Source organism: Olea europaea, chromosome 3, assembly GCF_002742605.1.
Source record: "Olea europaea var. sylvestris chromosome 3, O_europaea_v1, whole genome shotgun sequence".
In the NCBI taxonomy this organism is placed as follows: domain Eukaryota; kingdom Viridiplantae; phylum Streptophyta; class Magnoliopsida; order Lamiales; family Oleaceae; genus Olea; species Olea europaea.
The window spans coordinates 12,731,096-12,745,597 of NC_036239.1; the positions used below are offsets into that span (position 1 = coordinate 12,731,096).

At 30.1% G+C, this 14,502-nt stretch overlaps 1 protein-coding gene across 1 annotated transcript; it reads left to right on the forward strand.

The window, feature by feature from the left end:
• Positions 1–9,624: 9,624 nt before the first annotated feature.
• Positions 9,625–11,987, forward strand: LOC111386527 (transcription factor MYB83-like). The gene is made up of 2 exons (XM_023010988.1): positions 9,625–9,979; positions 10,802–11,987. Exons 1-2 carry the CDS (start codon positions 9,693–9,695, stop codon positions 11,463–11,465), a joined length of 951 nt encoding a protein of 316 aa, XP_022866756.1. The 5' UTR covers positions 9,625–9,692; the 3' UTR covers positions 11,466–11,987.
• Positions 11,988–14,502: the final 2,515 nt, after the last annotated feature.

Sequence of the window (14,502 nt, forward strand, 5' to 3'; positions counted from 1 at the left end):
CTATCCTTTTATTCTTATCAATCATTCTCAGATTGCGAACTCCATATGTATATATTTTGTCCATTATCTATTTAAAATTTTAATTTATCACACAGAAATACTATTTTCTTTCCGGTTGCGCATTGTAGTAATAATTCCTATAACTTTTTTTTTCATCAAATTCTTCTATTCAACATTCAATTAATTAGTATATCTTATTCTTGATAATAATTTATATTAAAATATATTATTTTCATGCTTCAACAGGGGCGGACCTTTGGGACGCGGGGGGTGGGGGGATTATAGGGTCAATTGACCCCCTAGATTCTAGAAAAAAAAAAATTAAGTTAGGCATTTTTATTAGAAGATATCCTATAAATTTTATTTTTGACCCCCTAACTCAAGTCGTCTGGGTCCGCCCCTGTGCTTCAATATCAGGAAAAAATAATTTTTCGCTGTACTTATTTTTTTTAAAATATGATGGACAAATAAATTATTATACGTCATTTGACCGATTTTGTGGATAATGTAATATAAAATATGTTAATTGACGGAAAGTTTTGAGTAAGAATGACATGAAAAATGGTTAGGAATAAATGTTATAACGAACAAATATTAAAAATCTTAGCCCCCATTTGCCCCCATTAAGTTAAATTTCATTTTTCTGTCTTTTATTTTTAATCACACAATTTTTCATAAAATAATATTACACATAAATCAAAAAAAATTTCAACCTCTCATACTTCAAAAAAATACTATTTCACTCATTAATTTAATTTGAAAAAATGGGAGCCAAACAGGAGCTTAAGTGCAATTAAAATGTAGTATAAAAAATAAAAATTGTAGTGTGAATATGATTATCCTTTTTATTATTTACTTAAATTGCCTTAAGTAAAATTATATAAATGGGGCATAAAATAATTTATTGTTACACTACAATCATAAACCTAATTTTTTCTTTCTTTTCCATCAACAGCTTTTGTGTTCTTACAAGACGGAAAATAATTTACTTTGGCTCTCCAATTTTATTTCATGACGAAACCCAATCTGCATTATTTTGAGCCATTCAATTGCACAAAAATACAAACTTGATTTGAGGACGTGCAGCTAATTTTACTCTTGAAGCAACAAATTCTTTAATCAATTTCCATTACTATACGCAAATCGGTTACATTTTGATACATTACGAAAATGGGGAAATAAGTAGGCCTGAGCAAAAAAATTTAAAAATCGATCAAACCGTACTTACTCGGGTCGGTTTAACATAGGTAATTGGATTTCATTTAAATAAAACTATGGTTATTTGGTTCGATTATAGTTTGAAATCTCAAACCGCCGATTAACCGAACCGAACCAATCCAACCCACTTACATGTTTATCTATTTTTTTTCCCTTTAAAAAAAAAAAAAGAAGAAGCTCTAATCTCATAACTATATTATGATTCCTTTCAATCTATGATGCTGTCAGTAAGTAATAGTACTGAAAATTTTCTTTCACAAGCTCATTATGTTGTGCTTAGTCTTTTTTCCCCACTCAGGCAGTCATAATACATAATGTATAAAAAGACAACAAAATATCTTAAGTTTTTTTGTTGATTAACCTAATTTTATTTGCTAGTCAATAATTCTTGTAATATAAAGTTATATAGTTATTTTAAATCATGTAATGTTAAGGGAATAAATCCCACATCGGTTAAATACCGAAATATTGACCAACTTAAATAGATATTGAGTCACTCCTCTTAATAAGGTTGACATTATTAAGATGGACCCCAAATCTTAACATGGTATCAGAACCCAGTAAACTCCAATGAGCTATTCGATCCGATTAAGTCTAAAAAAACGAGCACACGAATATCAAGATTGATTTGCTCAAAAAGAGCCACCATCTTGCGGGGCATGTTAAGGGAATAAATTTCACATCGGTTAAATACTGAAATATTGACCAACTTAAATAGATTTTGGGTCACTTCTTTTAATAAGATTGACCTTATTAAGATGGACCTCCAATCTTAACATGTAATCCAATTGGGCCAAAACTTGGATAATATATATATATATATTTTAAATCAATCTGAACTAAAAATCCAAACCGACTAACCTAACCAAACAAACCAAACCCATTTGGTTTGGTTAGGTTCAATTTAAGAGTTAGAGTGGGTTGGTTTGAGTTGAATTTCATGCAAATCGACTAATTTGGTTTTAGCTTCAGGTTGGAGTCGAAATCAATCCAAACCAAACAACATTCAGGCCTAAAAGTAAGACAGTATGGTCATATTAACAATATAAATCCCAAAAAACTATAATACAAGTTTAAATTCACGAAATACTGTAATATATATATATTAAATCTGATAAGAAGAAACACGTGAATTGAATTTTGGGTGATAATGAACTCCTAAAAAATGATTTTTGACCAAAGAAAAAAAAAATACCCACATGCAATCAAAGCAGAATATACGCCTTCCACCACCAATAACCAATAAATTATAATTTTAACTGTCTTTTATTAGAAAAATGAGGAGTAATATTAGATATGAGTACACCGTAATACTATATTCTGTTTTTCCATTTTTAGTTTTTATTGGATTATGAGTATAATTGTAAGTTTGTTGTGATGTATTTAATGAAAATATATTTCAATTGTGATATGATTATAACGTGGTGTAGTAAGTAAATTTTGTGGTGGTAATATAATTACTTTATAATAATCCTGCCAATTTTTTATTTTTTATGCCTTGATTAATTGTGTGCCTAGTTATTTTTGTCAATAAAACATATCTATTTTAATTGAGATTCGATTGACAAATTTCTATGGAAAAAATAATGCTTCTCAAAATCTCATTTAGGTTCTACCTATGTCATAGATCCAAATACCTTTTTCGGCTCTAAAGTAATTGTCTTTGATTACAATATAATAACTATTAATTTTTATCAGCCTAAGTTCGACAACTAGATAATTAAATTAAATATCTCTAAATTTAAATCTAACACACATAAATTTTCATAATTTTGGTCAAGCATTGATGTGTGAATAACTATTTGTAAATATAGTCAAAAGTAACATCTTGTTTATCATGTGTTTTTCTTTGATTTTGACATTTAGGACATTTATGTTCTTTGTTAGTTTAATAGTTCTTTGATTCATAAACGAGTGATAATAATTTAATTGGTTAAATATATGGGTAAGTTAGGAGTTTTAGAATGAGTGAAGTAGAAAACGTGAATTCTTGTTGGTAACTCTTGCCTTAAAAATGGATATAATGATTATTTAAATATTTATTGTTGAACGATTAAAATCTGAGTTCAATATTTAGCTATGATTAAACTTCGAAATCTGTGACTCATTCATAAGATTGTTGAAATAAATAATACAAGTTAGAAAGAACAATTAGATGAATAAAGCAGTAATGGGTGTTCGGACCTAATTGTCAAATCTCATATGGGTATAAAATATATCTATAATAAGTCAAGGAAAGATCTTATCTATTTCGAGAGTGAATTCTTTCTCTTTAAATGAAAAAAGTAAAGCTAATTATTAGATTGAGTGGTATGGGGTGTATTAGACAAAATCAAATTATTGAAACTTGGATAATATATTTTCGATCAGATCCTTTTAATAGCTCTATTAAAGTATTAGAATTTAATTGCAATTATTATAAAAGTTCAGGACTTAATAATTATAATTGATATGAAAGTTGTAAATGAAGTTCTAGAACACCACATAATTAAATAGGATATATGGACTAATTGGATTCAAACTTTAATTGAACTACAATTTGTGTTTTGATTGAGATTTCTATTTAGTCTTTATTTGAAATTCTTATTATACATACGTTAAATCTTTCTATCCCTATAACTGGAGATCGGATGGAACCAAAAATCCTGCATAATACGCAATAATTCTCTGATAGCATTCAACTTTGGAAAGAGGAAATTCGTTTTCTTCTTTTATTCGTATGTCTAATATGAAATTAGTTTATTGATTTAATTAAAAGAATGTGCAAACCCGTCAATATAATAGTTTTAGAGAATACAATAAAAGACTAGAAAGTTTAGGACATTAGATTCTTGAAATAAAAAAACTAGAATTTATTGATCACAAAATTGGAAGTTCATCTAGTTCAAGGATTAATCATCAAATTTGATTAAAATTTCGAATCATTTATTTTTTATATAACATATATGTTAATATCTAACGTAAATATCTAGATGATCTTGTATTCTTGAAATAATTTTTTTTAAAGCAAAATTCATTTAATTCTTATTCCGCATCACAAAAGTCAAGGACAGATACAAAAAAAAATATATAAATAAATAAATAATAAAATATACTAGACTGTTACATAAATTTTTTTATTTTTAAAAAAGGAAATGCATTTCGGAGCAAGCCTGCCAAAGTACACAGATTTCTTAGGACAATACTTTTTCACGACTTCGCCAGTTTTTCTTGAGTATTACTTTAATAGTTTTGGTCAAGTATTGAGATATGAATGCAATAATAAAATAATGAAAAGTAACACCTTAATGATCATTCGTTTTTAATTGATTTTGACATATAATCCATGTGAAAGAAACTCCCTTATAAACCACTCTACCCCTTCAATTTATTTCAATAATTCTTCCTTTATGTGTTTCATGTGTCCAAAGCTAACATCTTATGTCTCTTTCAATGACAAATTTAAGTGCACTTTTGGTGCAAATTTGGTTTGTCTATCAATTACGCGATGCAAGAAAATCAACGGTGACAAAGAAGAAGAAAAGACAGTAAAAAGTGACTCTTAAGAATAATAATCATTGCAACCTAAATTTTTTTTAAACATAATTATTTTTATCAACTCAAAATATTTTTTGTCGACATTTGTTTCAATTTAGTGGGTTAAATAATCTTATTTACTGAAAATAAGCAAGTAAATATAAAAAGGGAATGTATGTTTGTATCATATAATTAAGTGCTCAAAATTTAAATGCCCATATATGCAATTTGCTAAGCACTATGGTGAAATGATGCAACACGAATTAAGAACCGATCGAAGAACTCAAATTTTAATTTTCTAATTCTCGGAATTTTAAAAAATTGACTATTTAAATTTGTTTATTTACATAGGAACAATTTTAATTTGTTAAATAAACTCTTCGATTCAAAATTAGTATGAGATTGAAATAAAAAGGAATTTGGAGAACTTCAAAATATTCAATTTTCATTTATAAAACAACCACCCTAGAATGAAATTCTAATTATTGCTTAGTAAAATCTTACCAAAAAATTCTAATGACTAAAGGACAAATTACTCCATTACAAGAGAAGAACTTCAGTTGAAAAATAAGACAAAGTAAAAGAAATAAGCGATAATAATATAAGGTGTATTGAATATTTGGTCTTTGCATTTATCATGTAACTGTAGAATCTACACTCGTATGGCATCATGAAACACATGCAGCAGGCAGTCAAAACACAAGAAACAGTTCCTTCTTAATTATTATTATTATTATTATTATTATTATTATTATTATTATTATTTGAATTATTATTATAATTATTTGAATTAAAAAATTTAGGTATTATATGATATGTCCCCTATAAAATGCGGCTATAAGGACGGATAAGGTAAAAAAAATATTTTTTAACTTGGAAAAGATATATTTTGAAGAATTTTGCAATGGAAAAATTCCTATATCTAAAATAAACAAGTAATTTTACTGATAAAGTTTGCAACAAAATAACTTAAAAATTCCCTCAAAATACATGTAAATTAAGAAAATTAATTTTAAAATCTTATAAAACATGGCGATGGGGGTTGTAGGGGGTCAAATAAGTTTACCTTTTTTTATTTTTTTTTATATATATACACTTCAATTGTCAATTATGTTAGGTTACTTGGGTATTTTTTAAGATGATATAGCTAAAAAAATTGACTACATAGTTTTTGTTAAATACAAATACACCATATTTTAATTACAGTAAAGTTCTCCAAACATTGGATGTTTGGTTGTGCACAATGCATCTTCGCTAGATAAGTTTTTGGAATCTGATCTAGCACATGTTGTGAGAAGACAAATTGGTCAAGTGTGACAAAAGTGTGGCTATCAACTTGGCACGCCAATTACGAAAGGCCTCGTAAGTTGTTGCTCTATAATGTTTTCGAATAAAACATTCCAAAACATGTTAAAAGAGTTGCTTCATTAATTAGTTTACAAACATGGAACATTGGTATAATATTGAGAGCATGTGTATCATTTTTGTGCTTCTCAATAATGTAGAAATAATATCACTTGAACATGAGAGTGACCCTAGCTATCTCACAAAGGGATTCTTAAGGTGGAAACCATAAGAGTAGTGTTTAGGTGGGTTCTCATGGTTGGTCTAGGGTTCGATTGTATATATTATTCTAATTGCAGCTTTTAAAAGAATCAGTTGTGATACGTGTCCCACTTTGTTCAAAAGGTTAAGTCGCTCAAAAATTTCCCCTCTTGTAGCAATATTGATGGTTCTTTATAAAGAAACTTAATTTTCATGCATCATAGGCTATTCGATTAAGGAAATATTACTTTGGTGAAACTACTTTACCAATATTAACATTATTCAAGTGTACCTCAAAAAATATTTTTATATTTTCGGAAAATGAATATAATATTTCCAAATATAATCAAGTGGGACAGTTCTTAATCTTAAAAATTCTTTTATAAGGAAAAAAGAATCACTCCATTATGCCAAAGTTTACATCATATTCTTCAAATATTTTGATAAACAACCATTATGGCTGCACACATATAATTATTTTTAGAATTTGCATTAAATTTTTAATTGAACCTTAAAACACACACGACACATATAATATATCCCTGTCGGCCAGCTATATATATAAATATACTCGAAATGTTAACATATAGTAATAAATCTTTCCCTTTAACAGCCATTGGATTAAGCAGAATCAATGATTGATTCATTGACATGTGGCCTTAATGATTAGGTTTTTCTTTGTCTTAGCAGCCAAGGACAATTTGGTATGGCCGACGAATACGAAAGAATACGTTTACTATATAGCTGTATAGGTTGTATATATGTATTGTCTGTAGATGGAGTTTTGCCAAATATTGAGTTGAGTAGCTTCCCAGTTTTCCTAATTTTTCCTTTTCTCTTTTCTACAAATTTTAATATTTCAACTCCCAATCAGCATGCAAGATCAATTTGCATTGAGAACAACTAAATTTTCCCTTAGATTTTCATGTTAACTGACAGTGATTTGCAAGATTTTGATGGGATCTTCATGGTTATGTCATGCGAGATTTAGATCAACCCATGATTAGGTATTGAAAACAACACACATAGTCATGATGCTTGCAAAAGAATCAATCTATGACTATTCATCAATATAATAAAGCATAAATCATATGTGTAATTAATGTGTGATTCTTACTCTTTATGTTGAAGTTCATGCAACAAGTCCCTACAACCGCCCATGATGGCTGGGTAACTGCTCAAGCAATTGTCTATGCTCTCTTGAATTTCTGGATTCGCCACTGATTGGAGTACTAGAATGGTTTTTCGAAATTAACTTGTATATATAACTAATTTGGTGTTAAACAATTGTTTTCTGCAAAATATATGAAGCTTTAGGGAATTAACTGAAGAATCAAACAATAATGAAATAATTCAAGAACAATAGTTGCAAGAAACTCTTAGGGTGCGTTTGATAGTCAATATTTTCCATGAAAAAAGTTTTTTTCCATCCAAATTCTTACTTTTATGCTGTTTGATTGCCATTTTTTTCATAGAAAATATTTTCCTAATTTTCGTCACGTGACTATATTTTCTTCAAAATCAAGAATGATATTTTCTTTAGACGGAGTAAATTTTATTTTTCAGGAAATTCACTATCTCTTTTACTTTCTCATTTATTCACTCTCTCTCATCTACCCGTCAATAAAAAATGAACAAATATAATATTTTCTAGGTTGAAAATTAAATCAATCAAACATATTTAATTAACAATTTTCATATAAATAAATTCTAGGCAATTGAATTATCTAGAATTTACTTTCTTTTCATGCAAATTCCAAGCTTATAATCCAACGCAGTCTTAAGATTAATTATTTCTCTAAAAGAATGTAACGAGAAATGAAAATACTGGTAGGTGGTTATCCCAATGCCAATGCCAACGAGTCTATTTTACTCAACGTAACTATAGTCATGAGCTTCTTCATCTCACCAATATGTCCGGCGCCTAGAAGTGTTCCACGCCTACGTCTAACTCCTAAATCCGCACCTTAATAGACGACTCTACCCAAGTAATTTACTCAGTTTTGCCTAATTCTAGATGCACTTTGATACTTGTCTCTTACTCGTTCTTATGTCTCTTAAGAAATTAACGAATCGATACTCGATGGACCGTTAAAAAATGTGAGCAGCTTCACGGCTGAGGTTCTGTGGGACCCCCACTAATTTTTGTGAAACTCAAGTGAAGCACATCGCCATTGACTATCATTTTGTGATAATCATCTGTTCAAATGGCTCATGCTTTCACGATGCCTCTTTCATCTGTTCAGTTCACTACTTTATGTGCCAAGATCGGAGTCTCACCGGACATGTTAAGGACACACTAATTAACAAGACAGACGAGGCTAACTATGAGCTCAACTTTTTCGTCTTAGCTCAATCCAATTCAGTCCATCCAACTGGAGTTCGTAGATTAGTTTGTTGCATTTTAAATTTTGTATTTAAGAGCATGATCTTATCTTAATACTTGTATATTGTAACCTCAGTTGAGGAAATGTTATATCGAAACCATTTTTAGTTCTCCAATTTATACCTATAAAAATTATTCAGATATTTGGAGAAATACTGCAAATCTCTATTTGATACGATCAACGGATCAAAAATAATCTTTGATATTTTGGAATAAATATTTCCTAAGGATCATTATTTCAAAGAAAACATCATTGCATACAAGAAAGTACTTCATGAATTTTATGTAGATTGATATTCTTATTATAATCATATCTTCTTTTGAAAGGGTGCCAAGGTTGATTTCGAGAAATTACGTTGTAAAATATTCAACAATATACACAATTTTGCTTCAAAATTTCGTTAATATAATTCAACAACAGACAATCTTAGAATGCTATTGTCGTACTCCATGTAATGAACCTATCCATATCTCTGTATTATATTTTTGCTGCACGTATCAATCCCATTTTTGGCATTAGGAAAGTGTACCAAAAGCACTTCTATTCCGGTACTCCCCAGACATTATACTTCAGAAACACGTGTAATCGTGTCCCGGGGGGGGTAGAGGGAGGGAAGGAGAGAGAGGGGAGCTTGAAGGGGTGGTAATGTGATTGCTGTGGGGCTATGATTAACTCATAAACTGAAGAAAAATGGAAATAAATTGTTGGTTAACATAAGGTAGAGTGGGGAAACGGACTGAGGGGGACCTTGAAGAGGGCAGAAAAGGGACATCTGCTCTTCTTGTGTTTGACTCTATCTTGTCTTTTTCGATGCATTTTTCTTCACTCACAAGGTAATCATCATATGTGTATGAGAATACTAACATATTTTGCTTCCACTTCACATAATCCTTCTTACCTTCTCTTTCTCTTTCTCATTATGTTCTTCTATATAGATTCATGTCACAGTCTCCATCAGCCCACTTGGAACCAGAAAATAAATTAGCCCATTTTTTGCCCATTATTTAGAATAATAATTCTGGGAAAATGAGGAAGCCTGGAGATCAAATGGTGAAGGAGAAATTGAATAACAATAAGGATAAATTGAGGAAGGGTTTATGGTCACCTGAAGAGGATGAGAAGCTGATGAATTACATGTTGATGAATGGACAAGGTTGCTGGAGTGATATTGCTAGGAATGCCGGATTGCAGAGGTGTGGGAAGAGTTGCAGGCTTCGATGGATTAATTATTTGAGACCTGACCTTAAGCGCGGCGCGTTTTCTTCTCAGGAAGAGGAGCTTATCATTCATTTGCATTCCATTCTTGGCAATAGGTATTATTTCTTTCTATATACGTGTGTGTGGATAATCTTGATCTGTGAGGATGGCACAATTAAAATGTAATTGAACAGTGAATATTAAGACGATATTGAAATGCCTTTGTGTACAAACAGGAGATACTAAACAGCTACATTGAAGACTCCATTCATAGACTAATAAATTGTGCTTCTAGCTAGTGATGACAAGAAGTTCCAGATTATGTTCATTTGCCTAATTTATTTATTGTTTCCCATTTTCCCTATAATCTGCAAATTTACACGGGCATAGCTAATTAACTTCTTGTCACTCCATTGATAGAACATTGATTTCTTTTATAATGATATTTGACCCTTTACCTTTTCTAATTTAAAAACTTTTCAATTTTTAGGTAAATTACATTTACTCTGGAAACATTAATTTTACATCAGACCCTTGACAAAGAGCCTATATTAATTCATGTACTTAGAGATGATCAGATAACTAATGCATTTCTGCATGATTTAGAAAGAAATAAAAACTTGAATTTAATCGAAAATTGGATGATTACTCGATAAAAATGGAATTATGGCCTTGTTACCTTCTGTTCATTCCCATGAACTAGTATACAAAAAATGAAATTAGGAGACACATTTTTTTCTGTGCTGAGGAGTTGATTAGGCCTCCACGCATTCATTTTTAGGATTGAAGTGCATATGTTTCCAATTAATTCTTTATTCTCTAGGTTTGTGGAAAATTTAACTCAGGAAATAAATATTTTAACCTGATAAACTGTCACTTGTTTAATAGGAAATAAACCTTGACATATTTTTCCTAACATTTTTTCAACTTTATGTAAGGTGGTCTCAAATTGCTGCACGTTTACCAGGCAGGACAGACAATGAAATAAAGAATTTTTGGAATTCCTCCGTAAAGAAGAGGTTGAAAAATAATAATAATAATTCAACATCCTCCCAAGACTCAATATCAGAGCCTAGAGGTGCTGTCATGCAAGGACTAATACCCATGAACGGATATGATATCGCAACAATGTACATGGATTCAACGTCGTCCTCTTCTTCCTCCATGCAAGCCATGGTTCTGAACAGCCAGTTCAACCCTTTTCCTCCAATGGACAACAAATTTAATGTCGTAAATGGTACAATTGCTGGTTCATTCGATTTCTCGACATGCTTACAAGAAGTTAATATGGCAAATAGGGGAGTTGGGCAGGATTGTGGAGTCATGGAACCATATGTTATGGGATTAGTAAATGAACTTGCTGTCCCTGCATTACAGGGTACAGTGACTGAGCCTAATAATGCTGTCTATGACCATATTTTTGACACCAAAGCCAACATCAACAGCCAGTTGAATAATAGTACTGAAAGCATCAAAGTTGAGGACATTGTGGGGATTGAAAATCATTGGCAAGGAGATAGCTTCAAAATGGGAGAATTAGATTGGGAGGGTTTGTTGGCAAATGTCTCCTCCTTACCTTTCCTTGATTTCCAAGTTGAATAATCTCTCTCTTTCTCTATCTCTTCCCTATAATCTTTCCTCCCTCTTTTCTTAATCTTGATACTATTCAATACCATTCTCTTAGGACATTTTGAGATATTCATCTCGAAAATACTTGATTTTTCGACTTCAAAATACTTACTCAATTGCAAATTTTCCTTCGCCTTCTTGTTGATGTTAGGTGGAAGAGCATTTGGCGGCAGGGACATTTATCCTTCAACTCTCTGGTAACTAAAATGAATAATATTTCTTGTGAAAAAAAAAATGAGCATAGTGGATGGATGCTGAGGCGAAGAAGAAAAATAAAGGGATATCTGTTCAATTGTATATGTAGGCTTATGCTTATGAGTAGATGAAATAATATCTGAAGATGAGAATACTTTTAGTAGAAGAATGTACTTACATTAAGAATAATGAAACTGTGGTAGTTGCTATACTAGTTAAAAACAGTATATTAGGGTTTTATTTTTATTTTATTTTTTATTTTTGCCTATCAATAAAATTATGAAACACACATACTGGTTTTATTTTTATTTTTTCCTATCAATAAAATTATGAAATCTCTCTCTCTCTCTCTCTCTCTCCCTCTCTCTCTCTCTCTCTCTCTCTCGGTGGAAACTCTGGAAATAAAATTTATTTTCCAAAAAATTCATATATTTATAAAATTGCAATAATTTAATAAACATTATCAGATTAAAAAGTGCATGAAATGATAAGTCAAGTATTCAAAATTTATAATTTTATCGATTGAGTTTACTATTTAATTTATCGATTTATTTAGTTATATACTTTTCTAGTTTTGAATTTTGTAACAGTTGGCATTTGTAATTATTTCTCTAGTAAGAGGAAGAAATGAACCTTTCAGAGCTAAAATAAAAATAAAATAAAATAATTTTTTTAAATTACTATAAAATGAAAAAATATAATCTTATTAATGAAGAGTAAAATAGGAAATAAATGTTTATTTTGTTTAGAAATCATGGCCTTAATTTCCTTAAATTCAACTGTTTTTTATGCATATAATTTACAAATTATTTTCAATCTAAATTTTAACGATTTACACAAAATATGGCATATATAAAACTCCAGCTTAATATCAGTTGATAAAATTACGAAAAATTTATATTTTAAATAAAATAAAATTTTCAATTCTTATGTCTGGTGGGATTTTCATAAAAGAGCCCTACAATTTTGATACCTTAGTGACTGCAAGAAGTACCTATATAGCAAAGAGCTTAAGTTAACCAGGAGGGAACAAAATAAAAATAAAATCCCCTCAGATTTTATAGAACTCTTCTACAGAATCATATGCATGTCAATTAAAAGTTACTAGTTCGACCCTAATATCACCTAGAAGGGGGCAAATAGGTGAATGTTGTAGAATTAAAATTATCAATTAAAAGTAACAAGTTACTTTTTAATTGTTTCTATATAGTTAACCAATCATGTCAAATTATCCTATGATTTAAATACCACAATCAATAAAATGAAAGCAATAAACAACACAAAATATGTTGATGGAGAAAATTCAACTGGGTAAAAATTCTGGGATCAAGTCAGTAACCTTCATTATAGCAATATGAACTTACTAGCATTGTTGATCTAATTCCTATAATCCCCAAAAACCCACTCGAATGTGATTCGCTCACATCTGTTCTCGATTTCCTAAAATTGTCTATCTTCTGTGATCACCAAGAACACCTTATTTTTGTCTTCTTTCTATGCTTCCGATCCAACCCCTCTCAATCTTTAGCAGGCCTCTGAAAAAACTATTGAGAAAGTACCTTTCTGTATGTGTACGGAAAGTTGGTGTTTTGGATTATGTGGACTTGATTTTTTTTTCCCTATGTTATGGTTGTATGAACTAAAAAATCAAATGATTAATCTAAGGCTTGATTGTGTTCTTGAATCTTTGAATGATATAATGAAAGAGAAATATAATGAACAACCATACCAAAAAAAATGTGTTAGGGCTTGGGTATTTATAGTAGGAGGTGATGAGGTAGTATGTGTTACATAAAACTCTTGAAAAATGGGAACTAGATTTTCACACGTAACACAGTCACTCGAGCAAGAGCCCCAACGACGAGCAAGTAGCTGTTGAGGCAATGTCAGTATTTTTATCACACATTTCCCTTCGGATGTCCAATTGAGATGATTCAAAATACATTAAAAAGCTAACTCAAAGGATGGACTACAATTCTTCTAGGAATACTCTTGTCCAAATTCCAAAGTTTTCTAAGTGAAAAATACATTGCAAGTTGCAACTAAGAATTTGGAACATAATTTGTGCTGCTCTTTGACACTCTTTAGAATTCTAATTGCATTCCTTGATCACATGCGATTTGTTTAGACATCTTGGACTCCTTCAAGGATTATACTAACAATCTCAACTCTTTTAAGTTTAATTTGGATTCAATAACTCCTATTTTGACTTTAATCACAACTCGACAAATTTCTAATACAATTTAATTAGGACTTGATTTTGTCTATAGAATTACCAATACAATATAAATCCTAACATCAACTAACATAAAATAAAGAGAAGATTTGTTTGAAATTATTGTTACTAAATGTTGAACAAAATTGATGAAGACCCAAGAAAAAATCAGCAACAACAATTTCATCGAAATGGAAGGTTTGAACACGATTGTGAATAACTGTCTTCAAATGATATTTACCACTACTAGAGTAAGTTCTTAAAGACTTCAATGGCATAGTTTGCAAAAGTAAACAAATCATAATCCAAGTTTGATCTAAGCAAAATAAACTTTTAAGAAAAATTTATAAAACATGATTTGACATTTGATTTTGATATAAAGGAATCAATTTTATATTTGTCATATTTTTTCAATCATGAAAACTACTCATATATATAGTAATCCAACAACTATGCATGAAAAGGTGCAAATACCAAGCTAAAAATATGTAAAGCTTCACAAAACAACACTAGAATGCAAGCAGCTAACAGTCGAAATTTTTATTTGGTGATCACCAAGTACAACACCAAGTACAACAAAAGTTGTACTGGCTTTTTTCA